The following is a 13,340-nucleotide window of genomic DNA, read 5'->3' as shown; positions in this document are numbered from 1 at the left end:
TAATAGTTCCTCTCACGGGGAAGAGAGTTTGCCTTCTCTGCTTTTTAAGCCTTGTCCTTGCGCTCCACACTCTGGCTCGCGTTTTTTTTTTTCTTTTTGATTGGCTCTTTTTGCGCTTGCTACGCAGGCTACTTAGTTCCAAGCGGAGACATAGTATAATTTTTATGTGAAGGGCTTAGAACCTGGTATAAGCGATATATAAGTGCTATTTTTGTGTGTCGTGTTCGTGAACCAGAAGAATGAATACAATACACCAAAAGCTGGAATTCGAATCTGTATTCTATCACCTAGGAATTATAGAAAACAATTAAAAATCACAGTTTGCATTAAAGAAAATAGGTTGCCTGTGGTTGAATGTGTCCGAGTCTCTCCCTAGAGTCTGGGATGATAACGATTCCCCGAAATACGAAATTGCATGTCACAGTCTTGCCCGAAATTGCCGTTTTGTCAATAGTTGTGACCCTGGTAATACTCTAGCCTGTTTATTATGTAGGGAAAAAACAATCAGTTGTTTTATACTCGTAATGGAAGCAGGAATCCGAGTTGTGCGGGGGCCTGATTGGAAATGGGGTAACCAAGATGGCGGCGAAGGTAGCGTGGGGACTGTTGTTGTTGTTGGTCATCCTGGGAGTTCAACGTCGCCGGATAAAACCGTGATCGTGCAGTGGGACACTGGGAACAGGACTAACTATAGATGTGGCTACCAGGGAGTGTACGACCTCTATTTGTATGATAATGGTCAGATAGGTAAGCTATGATAGAAACAAAGAGTAGACAACAACAAACAGAAGTACTCACCAGTAAGCTTAAATTCTTTTAGGAGCTGCGAAAAAGCAAAATCACTGATATACTCGTTCTGTTCTCTGATTTTTGTTGGTGTACTGCAAATTGAACACCAAACCATAACTGACATACCGTAGCGTAATTGGATTTAACGTCAGAAGGGAATTTATGAAAACAGACAGCGGTTCCCAGTAGTGCTTTTCTTCTTTCAGGAGTGGAGCACTCTCATATATCATGCAGTGAGTGCCATCAACAAGGGATTAAAGGCATGCGCTGGCAGTGTGCCGACTGTGAGGGATATAATCTGTGTACAGCTTGTTATATGGGGGACAAACATGAATTACAGCATGGGTTCTACCTCCATGAATCACCAGATTCATCAAGGTATGACACCAAAGGTGATTCGCTGATTGAAACCCAACATTTTATCTCAGATCACAAGTCCTGTCACTTGAAAACTGCAAATTATTTATCATGGATAGGAGACACTCATAAATATGGTCCAGTGTTTACTACAAAATAGTTTAAATTAAAACACTCAAAGAGGTTTGTGTTCTTGAACCAGAGTATAAAATCTGGTACACCAAATTCACTGGTAGTTTTTTTTCAATTTTTTTTCTCTAGCCCATTCACTCCTGAATACTTTTTCACAAAATTGTGAGATTGAAAACACAAACAGGTGTCTGGGGGGTAAAAGGGTCTGTAGACTGGATTTCCCTTTGGCAGCAAGCTGTAATACTGCCATCAGTAAAATGTTCCTCAATTGCCAAAAAGTGGTTCTTTTTAAAATTCTATGATTGTTCTATGATATATTTAATTAGCCCCCCCCCCAGCAAAGCCTTGCACCTATTGTTTAAGTATTGTTTGATATCCCTGTTTAAACTGTTATGTTTTTAAAGTGTGCCAGTAGGTAAAAGATACGGCATGGAGAAGTGTCAATCCAGAGGAATATTCAAAGGGGCTCAGGTTGCTCGTGGCCTGGACTGGGACTGGGGTGATCAAGATGGTGGCATCGGGAAGGTCGGCAGGGTGACAGGCGTAAAAGGGTGGGACAAGGAGAGCTATAGGAGTGTTGTATCAGTTAACTGGTCTTTGAAAGGGGAGAATGTTTATCGTCTTGGGCATAAAGGAAAGGTTAGTGTCCTTAGCAAAGACAGGAGAATCTAAGCATGGCAAGGCAGATAACTTAGTGACATTTTGAGAAAGTTTTATTAAGAAGACACTACTTTTTTATTGTAGTTTTTCGGTACTATCTTTTGAGTCCGTTGCTAAGGAAATTTGTTTGTTTTATAAAAGCTTTTGCTTTTTGTCAAATCTCTTGGAACTTTCAACATAAGTGTTTTAGACATAAATGATACAAGTGATGACGTCATCTGAACCCTCCCATGGTCACGTGACCCAGAATAGAAAAACGAGTAAGAAAAGCTACTGTTCAAATCTAACATAATTTCTTTTGCAGAAATATTTTAAAATCACTATTTTCTAAAACTTCATGCATCGGATTTGCAAAATTTTGATACCGCGAGAAATGGCAAATTTTTGTTCTTCGAAAACCATATATTTGGTAATAACTTTCTTATTTCTTCAAAATCAAAAATCCCATGCGCTAAGTTGTTAGGAATGGTAATATCAATGGTTTGAATGAAACAAAAATAATAATTGTTGTAAAATGTTCAAAAATAACGTGTTTTTCTCGCGCGGAAATGGCCGCCATCTTGTTTTTTCGCCATCTATTTTTATTCTCGGAAAGCATATAAAAATTTCATTTTCTTCTACAAAATGTCGAAAGTTTATCTTAATCTCTTTGAAAAAAAGAACAGAGAAAATTAGAACTGGAGTTTCGAAGAAAAAAAAAAAGACTCGACCGGGAATTGAACCCGGATCGCTTGCTTACGAGTCAGAGGTGCTAACCACTGGTCCACGGAATCAAGTTGTGAAGCGTGCAGCGATTTTAGTCTATTTAACCAAATAAAGCGCTTTTCCCTTACGTAGCAACGGAGTTTCGTAGCAACGAGATAGTACCATAGGCCCTTAATGGAAAAAGAAAGGTTTTCGCGTTCAGAAAACAAGTGTGCATTGATTTTTTAAAATATAGTTTTAGTGAATGATTATTTCAACTTCTGAGAGGCTTGGTTAAGACCTGGTTTCGCAGGTCTTAATTTTTAGGTCTTTGTTTTCCGCCAGGTCTTTGGTCTTTGTTTCCGAGTCTTCGTTTTCCGAACACCAAACTCTGATTGGGAAAATCACCTGTTTTCTTTATGCATTTATACTTGCTTGATACTACAGTATTCACTCCTGAGGAATTGAAAAACACATTACAGTGCAACCAGTAAAATTGTGAACGCCAGCAATATTTATGGAATGTTTGTTCCAACCCATTATTCACAAGATACTATAATCAGACAGTCAACTACAAACATGTCTCAGTAAGTAAAAGTGTCTAAATTCATCAGATTAATCAGAAGACAATAAACATTCCACACATGTTTGAGGTGTTCAGGGTTTTACTGGTTGCGCTGTTACAAACTTTCAGGTTGAAACTGAGTTGACTGCATTAGGAAATAATACTTCTATTATTATTTTTTAATCTCTCAGGTTGACACAAAGTTGATAAAGAGAAGTTGACTGCATTAGGAAATAATACTTCTATTTTACTTTTTTAATCTGTCAGGTAGACCTCACTTGCGTGAATGCTACGCCAGGGGGTTACTATTACAGGGAACACCTGCCGAAAGTCGGCTACACCCAGGCTATGCAATCCTCCTTGTCCTCAGTCCATTCCAGTCCTCTACTGGTCGGTGATCAGGTAAAGATGGAGCTTGAGGAACATCTGTTGAAATCACTTCAGTGTGGCCATGGAAACTGGAATGAGAAAATGAGGATGGTAAGCACAATGTGAAAGTACAAACACTGCTAAAGTGGATAAAATACATGTGTCATATTTGGTAAATTCCATTCTTAATGTGAATTATCCTTAAGACCAACAAATACATATACTTACAATGATTAACAAAAATGAAGGCATAGAAAGAATCTGTTTGATGAATGTGAGTAGAATGTGAGTTGGATTTCTAAGTGTGTTAACCACTACACTATAACAACCATCCCAAAAAGCTTACTTAACCTTGAAGAAAGGGAAAAATGTCTTAGAATTTTATCCTTGTTTCCACCTTCTGTCCTAAAAGGCCACATAAAAAGGCCTACTCCCTATGTGGTCTTGCAACCCAACCTTTCCTGTCTACTGTATCTTGAAAGCACAAGAGGGATTCTGCAGGTCTAGTATGTGTTGTGGTTTCAAATGTGGCATGGTTTGAATTTTTTTCAAACTGGTTTGAATTTTTCAAACTAGCTCATTTTTGGATACCTAGCATTCTAAAAGGGATTTTATTTTTGGGGAGTCATTAATAAAACAGGGGCTTGGATTTTTTGGGGGTTGGGAGGTGTAACTAAAAGAACTAGATAAAAGATTATGCAAATATCCCCTTTTCAAACCAGTTTTAACAATTTCAAACCAAGAAGCATTTCAAACCACAACATATGCATGCAATGTTATGTGATGCAGATCTTGGTCTCAGATTTGTAATTTCTTATTTTCGAAAATAAAAGATTTTTCTTATCAGATTTCAGATTTCCAGGTTTTGTGATCTGAGGAGACCACTTTTCAAAATCAAAACATGCCTAAATTCTTTGCATTTTGTATTTCTCTTTTAAGAAACCACCTCTATCAATATTGTTGTTGTTTCATTATCTGCAGGTGTATGGCAAGGTTGGTACAGTTCACAGAATAACAGAGAATGGTGACATTCGAGTACAATACCCTGGGGTACAAAACAGATGGACCTTCAATCCTGCAGCCCTTGTCAAGGTAAGGAGACATAACCATGTAATTGCTTGACTGTTATGCGCATAGTTTAGCTCCATTCTACAAACTTTTGTAAAACCAATTTCAATGAAGAAAGAGCCAAATATCTTTCAATATTTTTTTAGAGCAGTCTTCAGAATATCAAATACAAATTATATGAATTTTTTAAATTATGAAGTGGTATTAAAACTAAAGTGGACAAAAATGTGACATAGCTCTCCCCTGCCCTGTACTGCCACTAGACAAGCTGTTTAATGCAGGGAAGTGTCACTGTCAGGTTGAAGGGTTGCAGGAAGGAGACATGGTTCTCATTCTCAATGATGCAGCAGCTGTCAGGCAAGCACAAGCTGGTCACGGGGAATGGACAGACAGTATGTCTCAGGTCAGTGATTGTCCTCCCTAACAATGGAAGAGAAACATTAAATCAAGGGTTATAATCTCTCTAAATCTCTCTAGCTTATAAAGCTCTCTAGTTGCAGTGAAACATTTAGCATAAATTAGTTTATATACTAACAATGCCAAAAAACATAGATATAAAGATTTTATAAATGTCTCAGTGACAGGGGAACTTTAAAACAAAGAGTTAATCTAGTTGCAGGGTTTCAAGTATTTTGTAGACCTTATCCAGACAATACATAAATATTGAAGTTATCAAGTCTTTTGCCATCAATAAGATTGAGAGAGTTTTTATTGACAAAAGCACAGGTTACTATTGTCTATTTTGCATTTATTCCAAGAGTTTACAAAACTCCACTTATTGTAACTGCCCTGCTTTCTGTAGGAATATGTTGATTATCTTTTTATTTACCTCACAAAATATAGAATAGTTAAAGTGATTGTTCTCTTTTCTACCAGGTACTTGGTAAAACAGGAAGAATTGTCAAGGTCTATGCCGATGGTGATGTGAGTGTTGCTGTGGGTAACCACCTTGAGATGCAGGCCAGAACTTGGACGTTGAACCCTATTGTTCTCACAAAGCAAACAACAGCTCACGATCCAACAAGTTCCTCATCTGATCAGCTGATAGAACATTCTGTGGCAGGAAGACCCTCACCTTCAGGTAAGGTGATTACATGAGGCTATTCAGGTTTAGTGTTGTTTTGTGACCAAAGACAGCTTATCATTGCTCAAATTCCTGGCTACAGGCCTGAAAAAACAATATTTGAATACTGGCAATGGATGCTTTGCTTGAGTTACTTTGGGTGATTGGCTGTCCTTGATAATACAGTAAATACAGTAATAACATTCATTAAAAACTACTAAACTAAAAAAAAGATTTAACTTGCTTTTTGCCATTCGACCAGATGTATGAGCTAATGTATTTATGTTCTGATAATCAACACTGGCAAAGTTATTTTTTATGGTAGAGGTGGATATGCGAACCCCTGCCAGGGTCCCTGTACCACACCCACCCCAGCACCATATGGTAGACCCTCACACAGGCATGCCACCCCATGGCCCAAGAACATGTTACCGCTTGCCCGCCCCTGGTCCACCACAACATCACCCTAGAGGACCAAGCCTCATGACCTCCCAGGGGATGCTATTTCAGCACCACCCAAGCCCTAGAGCAGCATTCCCTCCACCTGGGGTGAGACCAGTTTTCTCTCCACCTAGCATGACTTGGATGAGAGGCATGGTACCTTTCATAGGTCAACCTCAACATAGCACACCTATTTCTGGAGGTCCAACTAACCAAGGCCTTGGCATTCCTCCAAGTGTCAGCTTGACACAGTGTGAACAATCTTCTGTCTTGGCAGTTACCCCGGAAGTGGCAAGAGAGGACTGTACACAAGCTAGTTTACAGTTAGAAGAGCGACCAAGTAATACTGATGGGGAGGGTTCTGGACAGACACTGCCAAATGAGCAACTGTCATCTCTGCATATCAGGTAGTAATTCCACTGGCTGACTAAATAATTTATTTTCCACAGTAATAATGCTAGACACAATCATTGACAGGTTGCCAGGCTGCTTGTACAAATTGAATCTGTGTCTAATCCATCTGTTTAAACTTTGGTAGACTTTTGAAACCATTGACAAACTTGTCTTTGTGTCAATGTCTAGCTACTTGCTTGAATAAGCTAGATATAAACGCTTTGCATGAATTGTCTGAGAGTATGTCCTGATTGACCATCTGAGTGTTGTATGTTGTATATATTGCAGCCAAGAGGATGACACCAAACCAACATCTTCCCAACATGCAGTTGCTGTACAGTGCTGTCTGTGCGACAAATCTGTTGACTGCAAGTTTATGCCATGTGGACACTCTATTGTGTGCTATGAGTGCGGTAACATGTTCAAGAAATGCTACAAATGCAAGGTAAGTCTTAGTGTTGTTGTTGACATTCATGCTGTTGTTCTTCTCTTTGTTTCTTGCCACTCGAGTTGCTTTCTTATATTATGCGGTTGTCCCTGTGTGTCCATCTCACAGTTATACTTTGTTTATATGATTTTGGCAGGTTGACGTGGAGAGCATCCAGTGCGTATCATCTTCAGTGGTGCAAGAGTGTATTGTTTGCTCAGATGTACCTGCCTCAGTAACATTTGAGCCATGCGCCCACAAGCTAGTATGTGCAGGTATGTAACGCCCTGTGCATCATAATGCAGTTGATTTTCTTTCAATAGCATAGACACAACAATATGTGCAAAGTGCCATGTTAGCCAGACCAGTGAGGTTGAAGGGGCTTAGAAGAACCACCCTTTTGGACAGGAGAAAGCTTGGAGATACTTAATGGCAAATCAGAACCCCTCCCCCTTCACACACACACACACTCAAAATCATGCCTGGTGTAATGTCAGTATTTTATGGCTATGAGAGATTATCTATATTGATTTTTTTTTTTACTGGTCATATTTTTTTTATAATGAAAGTTTACATCCTCAGATTGTGCAGTCAGAATGAAGAAATGCATCAAATGCCAGGAACACATTACTTGCAAAATTGGACCAGGTCGGTATTTATTTGCTATGCTTGCTGCTTACAACATCATCATTTCAGCATTATAATCATTGTCATTGTCAACAGGTTATTTATTAGTCATATTTTCTACCCCAACCCATCACTCCCTGCAGCCTGTGACTTTGCTCACTCTCTAACCATGCAGCATTGTTTTACCCTAGACGGTGCAGATCTGTCACTTCTCACAGACAGTTCATCTGAGAACTCACTGACATCTTTGCAGGCCAAGCTACAGGAGCTGGAGGATAAAAGTCAGTGTCCAATTTGCATGGACAAGCCTAGGACTGTGGCATTCCTGTGCGGCCATGGCACTTGTAGCGAATGCTGTCAGTCTCTTAGAAATTGCCCATTCTGTCGAAAACCTATTGAAAAGAAAATCAACTTATTTTGTTGATCAATCTGTTAGCATGCCATAACGGCATATTATTAGGAGGCTTACATGCGATTGCCCCCTTCTGACAAAAATTCTACACAACATATAGCTGGTCTTTAGCAGTTTAGATGACATTTTACAGTGATGAGCATAGATATATCTCCAGCATTATCTCAAGCTTTTCCTTGATTCTGAGGAGGTTTTTGATTGAGATCAAGGCTGTTAAGACAGTTAAAACTCATGATGCATTGCATTCATGCCTTTATTATGATCAACACAATAAAAATATACATAATACCCATGCTCCAAACTTTACCTTTTTCTAAAAGTTCATTGCCATGTTTGAAAGTATTGTGTAAAATGATAAAAATAATCGAAAAATGTTAAAAGTCACACAACTGTGTTGTTAGCTGTGGTATCCCTGTGTCTTCATGTCGTCATTTCGACGGACATCATTTCACGCCCTTCCCACAATGCATCGTATTGTACCACGTGACCTAAGCATTGTACCGCGAAAGTTCACCGAGAAATTTACAAATTTCTTGGCGAATGGAGAATTTAAGAGCGATTTCCTCATGATTTGCCTCCTGTTTCGGTACTGATTGTCCGTTGGATCACCATAAAGGGAGAAACGTTTATCAAATAACACATTCAGCGTCGAAACAAGCGTTCTAGTCGTGCAAATTTGTCAAATGGGTTCCAAAGAGAGAAGCGAAAAGATCCTTGGTGGCTTCAAATTGTATCCTTCCCTTTGCTTGTTTTTAACTCATAGATGAATCCTTAAATGATTTCTTATGCCTCATTTCTATGGGATAGACTGTCACCGCCTTAAACACAGCATATTTTACCGCTTTATCTCGCTTATTTTCACTATTGATTTGAAACTATTCTGTCACAATTCTTGGTTGATGTGGACGCTATTGCATTAGACATAGAGACGTAGAATAAGTGCCAACTAATCCATGGATTTGCATCAGTCAGGAGCTCTCGTTATTACATGAAGAAAATCTACCCAAACTAGATTAATTTTGCGATGGGTCTCTGCTGGATCCCTCAGACTATACATTCGTTGTTTCTGTGTTGATTATTCCGAAGGATTCCTCCTTCCTTATATTTGAAACTAATCGATTCAATAAGAAATTGTTCCTTTGAAATTATACAGTATTGTGACTCATAAAGTAGCAAAACCTTAGTTGTACGAAAAGGCTTATTTGTACGCCGCATCTCCAATTTTGTAAACATCCGACAAAATTTTCAATTTACTCTAGTATGCTGTTATTAATAACTCAGTGCAGGCTTCATATTCGCTTTTTTTATTATGGTTATTATTTTTTTCTCATATGTCTTCCCAAAAGTAAGCATTTAATATGTAAATTGTACAGATCAGTGTAAATGTGTTGAGTCAACGAGTTTTTCACACTAAAGTTTAAGCTCCTTATCACAATAGACTATCACACCCACCCCTATCAATACTATTGCTTAAAGCCGGAGTGATTCACACAAACTAAAAACAAGGTATAACTAGTAATGCTTTGCCAGCACCATTTGGAAGATTTTAACACTTTAGACACCATCCAATACCATGTAAATGGATAAGAATACCACGTAAATGGATAAGAAAATTTCAAAATCTTACATAGTTTACAAAATATGCTCCACAACGGTTTCATATTCTTTTGTTATTAGACAGGATTGTATTAGACAGGAATTGCATTTTTTATATCCTATACATCCTTTTATAAGTATCAAAAGGTGTTGTCTTTCCTTTTTTTCGTATTTCCAGTGTAACAAATGTAACAAATTGCTAAATGTTTTTTAAAGTTGTCGATAAATTTAATGTATACATTATCCAAACTATAGAAAGTTCAGAAAGTAAAACAACAAATAATAATCATTTGGTTAGCATGTCAAGCCAGGACAATCAAATTCCCAGCTTGAAATGTTAATCTCATGTTTTAAAACATGAGTTATCCCGGGTATGTATACAAGTAGGAGCTAAATCCATCCCTACTTTAGTAGGTCATATTTGTTTGAAGCTTCTAGTTCATGTTCTCCTTGATGAAGAACTTAGAAACTGGATGAACTTGCGGGATGCTGACACTGGCAAGGTTCTATGGCAAGGAAGTGAAGACCTGTAAGTTGTGCCAGTAAAGATTGTGTGTTATTCCACAAATGTCATATGCAGCTAGCAGTGAGAAAGAAACTACTGTTTGTGAGGTGTTTGGGCTGCCCCATGAGGCAAACTTTTTGATCTAGAGTCAAGTCTTGAAACATTTAGGATCAATTTTATTGCCGTGTGTCTATCCCACCTTAGAGTACAGTTCTTGTACTACACTACACAGAGACCGTGGATCTAACTTGTTTACTGTAACAGGTTTTAAATGTTGAAAACTATAAATTTTTGAAAATATGATAATCCATGCATTGTTTTGTATTATAGCTATAGAATGAAGCTGTTTTTATTGTAGTATGGATTGGATTCCATAGTAAACAAATCAACTTTGTTTGCTGCTTAAATGTGCATCCTAACCACATGGTTATAACATAGAATTTTACTAGAAATTATATTATGTACTAAAGCACATTAGAGGGAGGCTTTAAGTTATGTCCACTTGATGATGGCTAAACATTCTCTTTGCTTACTCATCTGTGTAATGACCCCTTGCCTAACTTAGGTGTATGATATTGGTCAACAATAAATTATCATAAATACTTCTTTCCTTCTTCTCCCAGATCTCTGCCTGGAGTTGAACATGAAGGTACCTGGAGTTTCCATATTTGGAGGCATGTAATTTTTTTTTTGCCACAGTTTCTCATTAGAGTTTTCATTCTTCTTGCAGCAAGGGTACCTAAGAAAATATTAAAATGCAAGGCTGTGTCACGAGAGGTGAACTTTTCCTCAGCTGAAGAGATGCATAAATTCAGACTGGAACAGAAAGTCTTGTTCAAGGGAAAGTGTTTAGAAGGTATGCTTTTTGTATGATAGCTGTATGTAACTTTGTTGGATCTGCCTTTGTTATCAGCTCATTGTAAACGTTATCATCTGGAAGTGACTTCTGATTGGTTAACTAATGTGAAGTGACTTCTGATTGGTCAACTGAAAAAAGTTTTATTTAAATTTATGTTATTAAGGCCTTAAAAAGTCTTTTATTTTGGAAAAGTTTAATGATGGTCTTATTATTCTTGAATTCCAGATAGATGTTATTTCTGCTTTGATTTATTTAGTTTGGTTGTTACTGTCAAAGTGTTGTATTTGTTTAAGGGCAAACTGGTATTTTTGGAAATTCTATAGGTCTTACAAAGTCTTGAAAAGGCCTTACATTTTTTGACTGTCCATGCTGCAGGAACCATGAACTAGTTTGAAGATGACAATAATTTGTCAATTATTCAGATGTTACACTAAGTGTGCTGCTGTGGCAGTCATTAATTAGTCAGTAACTATTTGGCTATTACCTTTGCTTATTTTCAGAATGGTATTTTGAATTTGGGTTTGTTATTCCTTCGTCTACAAACACCTGGCAGTCCTTGATAGAGGCCGCACCTGAGTCACAAATGATGCCTGCTAATGTGTTAAAGTGAGTCAATAATCAGAAGAGTGATGTCATGGTTAAAAGAGAATAAAGCATTATTTTGGGAGCTTAAAAGCATAGATAAACATGGGATAGACTCTTGATAGGTTAGTTGACTTCAAATCAAGGAAATAAAAGTAAATTTTTGTTCTTGTTTGCTAATGGAGCTCCTATCCATTTATAGTACATCCATGCATCATTATCGGCTTACTACATACCTGAAACTGTCAATGTGGCAAGGGTACCACATGTGTCACTGGTTTTTAGGTGACGATAATTTATAATAATAATATGGTACTTTTGTGTTAAAATTCTCAACATCAGTTTGACAATTTGAATGTTTTTTAAGGCAAAGAGAAACTATTTGACCTTTTGGTTGAAGAGTTCAACTATTAACATATCATTACTTTTTCTTTATATTTTTCAGCGGCAATGTTGTCATTGAGACAAAGTTTTTTGATGGAGATTTACTTGTCAGCACTTCTAAAGTCCGTGTCTTCTATGTATGATGGTCTGATGGAAATATTATCTCTAGCTCCTTAGGGACATGCAACGATACACTGCCAATGCTGAACATGCCACAGTTCAGAGTATTATCAAGGATACGCTATCCTGTCCCTAATATATAGGTATCAATACTATTTAAATCTGAGATGCAAATCAATACCGTGATGTTTTCATGTTTTTGTTAATGTTATTGTTTTTCTTTTAGCAAAGGTACAGTTAGGTGGTTTCCAGGCTTTCATGATAGACTTTTATCTTTTTCATTTGAAAAAGCATGGGAAATGAGGTGTTTTGATGAATTAAAACATGCAGGTTTAAAATCTTTTTGCAGGCATGCAATGCCCACATCAAGAACAATGCTACTTCACACATTTTAATCTCTTCCACTTACCCATTGTCGAATTTAAAATGTCAAGAACCCAAATAAGTACAGGAATTTCTGGACATACCCTCGGGAGAATAAAGTTGATAATTTGGTCTGAAATAAGCAGTCATTAACTGTTTATCCTTTAATCAGTACCACTGATTTAAAAAAAATCTTTTTTTTTTCTGTACTATATAACAGTAGAAGAGGCTTTGATACCAAGCAGGATTATAGGAATGTATAAAGACCCCCCTCCCCTTCCTAATCATTACCTACTCACCCTTTTTTTCAAGCAAGGTTAAAACCCAAGGGTTCAATGTGTATTAGTTGACTGTTTGACACATAAAATGGGAAGGCTTCATAATGTAACAATCACCAATAAAAAACATGTTTTTGGCTAATCCTCCTAAAAGTGGGCAAATAGCCAAGTGGTTGTATCAAGATTGCAAAGTATGTTTCACTGGCCTCTTGTTTTTTTTTTTTTTTTTTTTTTGTGTGTAGCTTCAGTAAGGTTGTATATATTTCCAGGAACTAACTGTACTTGTTGAATGTTTGATTATGTGTATTTCGGCTTTGTAATAAATTGTTTATTGTTTGATCTCTGATCATTGGTCAATGTTTCTTTTCTTTTTTACCATTTTCACCTGCTATTGCCGAGGATTCTTTTGAGAAATAGACAATATTCTATAGCTTTCTTTCTATCAACAAGAACTGTCCAAATAGCGTGCAAAGTAACTATCCTCCCTCTCCATAGATTAGCAGAGGCATCAAGAGTCAATCCTCCAGCTAATATCCTCCGAGCTAATATTGATAGGCCAACCACTATTAAGCAATTCCTTAAATAATTATCATCATATTACACTACAGTAGTAAGTCACCCCTGGTTGCCAAGATTGGTATGTCATGCCATCATTTTTCAGTTTCA

At 37.4% G+C, this 13,340-nt stretch overlaps 2 protein-coding genes across 5 annotated transcripts; both read left to right on the top strand.

Moving 5' to 3' along the window:
• Nucleotides 1-365: 365 nt before the first annotated feature.
• LOC5508983 (E3 ubiquitin-protein ligase MIB2) lies at nt 366-8,275 on the top strand. Of its 4 annotated transcripts, none has more exons than XM_032377879.2 (12): nt 366-747; nt 996-1,167; nt 1,683-1,917; nt 3,455-3,667; nt 4,538-4,648; nt 4,923-5,027; nt 5,501-5,705; nt 6,013-6,535; nt 6,810-6,966; nt 7,106-7,223; nt 7,531-7,596; nt 7,767-8,275. In XM_032377879.2, exons 1-12 carry the CDS (start codon nt 525-527, stop codon nt 7,997-7,999), a joined length of 2,361 nt encoding a protein of 786 aa, XP_032233770.2. In that variant the 5' UTR covers nt 366-524; the 3' UTR covers nt 8,000-8,275. The 4 variants fall into 4 exon arrangements, with proteins under 4 accessions (XP_032233770.2, XP_032233769.2, XP_001629545.2 ...); XM_032377878.2 differs by having other exon boundaries at nt 386-747; nt 1,683-1,803; XM_001629495.3 differs by having other exon boundaries at nt 386-747; nt 6,406-6,535.
• A 209-nt stretch (nt 8,276-8,484) lies between these two features.
• On the top strand, nt 8,485-13,020 carry LOC5509007 (retinal rod rhodopsin-sensitive cGMP 3',5'-cyclic phosphodiesterase subunit delta). Its single transcript, XM_001629497.3, has 6 exons — nt 8,485-8,717; nt 10,050-10,112; nt 10,712-10,737; nt 10,819-10,944; nt 11,448-11,553; nt 11,975-13,020. Exons 1-6 carry the CDS (start codon nt 8,671-8,673, stop codon nt 12,054-12,056), a joined length of 450 nt encoding a protein of 149 aa, XP_001629547.1. The 5' UTR covers nt 8,485-8,670; the 3' UTR covers nt 12,057-13,020.
• Nucleotides 13,021-13,340: the final 320 nt, after the last annotated feature.

Source organism: Nematostella vectensis, chromosome 3 (assembly GCF_932526225.1).
Source record: "Nematostella vectensis chromosome 3, jaNemVect1.1, whole genome shotgun sequence".
NCBI lineage: Eukaryota > Metazoa > Cnidaria > Anthozoa > Actiniaria > Edwardsiidae > Nematostella > Nematostella vectensis.
Note: the sequence above shows the minus strand (reverse complement) of the source record. Positions and strands in the feature narration are given on the sequence as shown.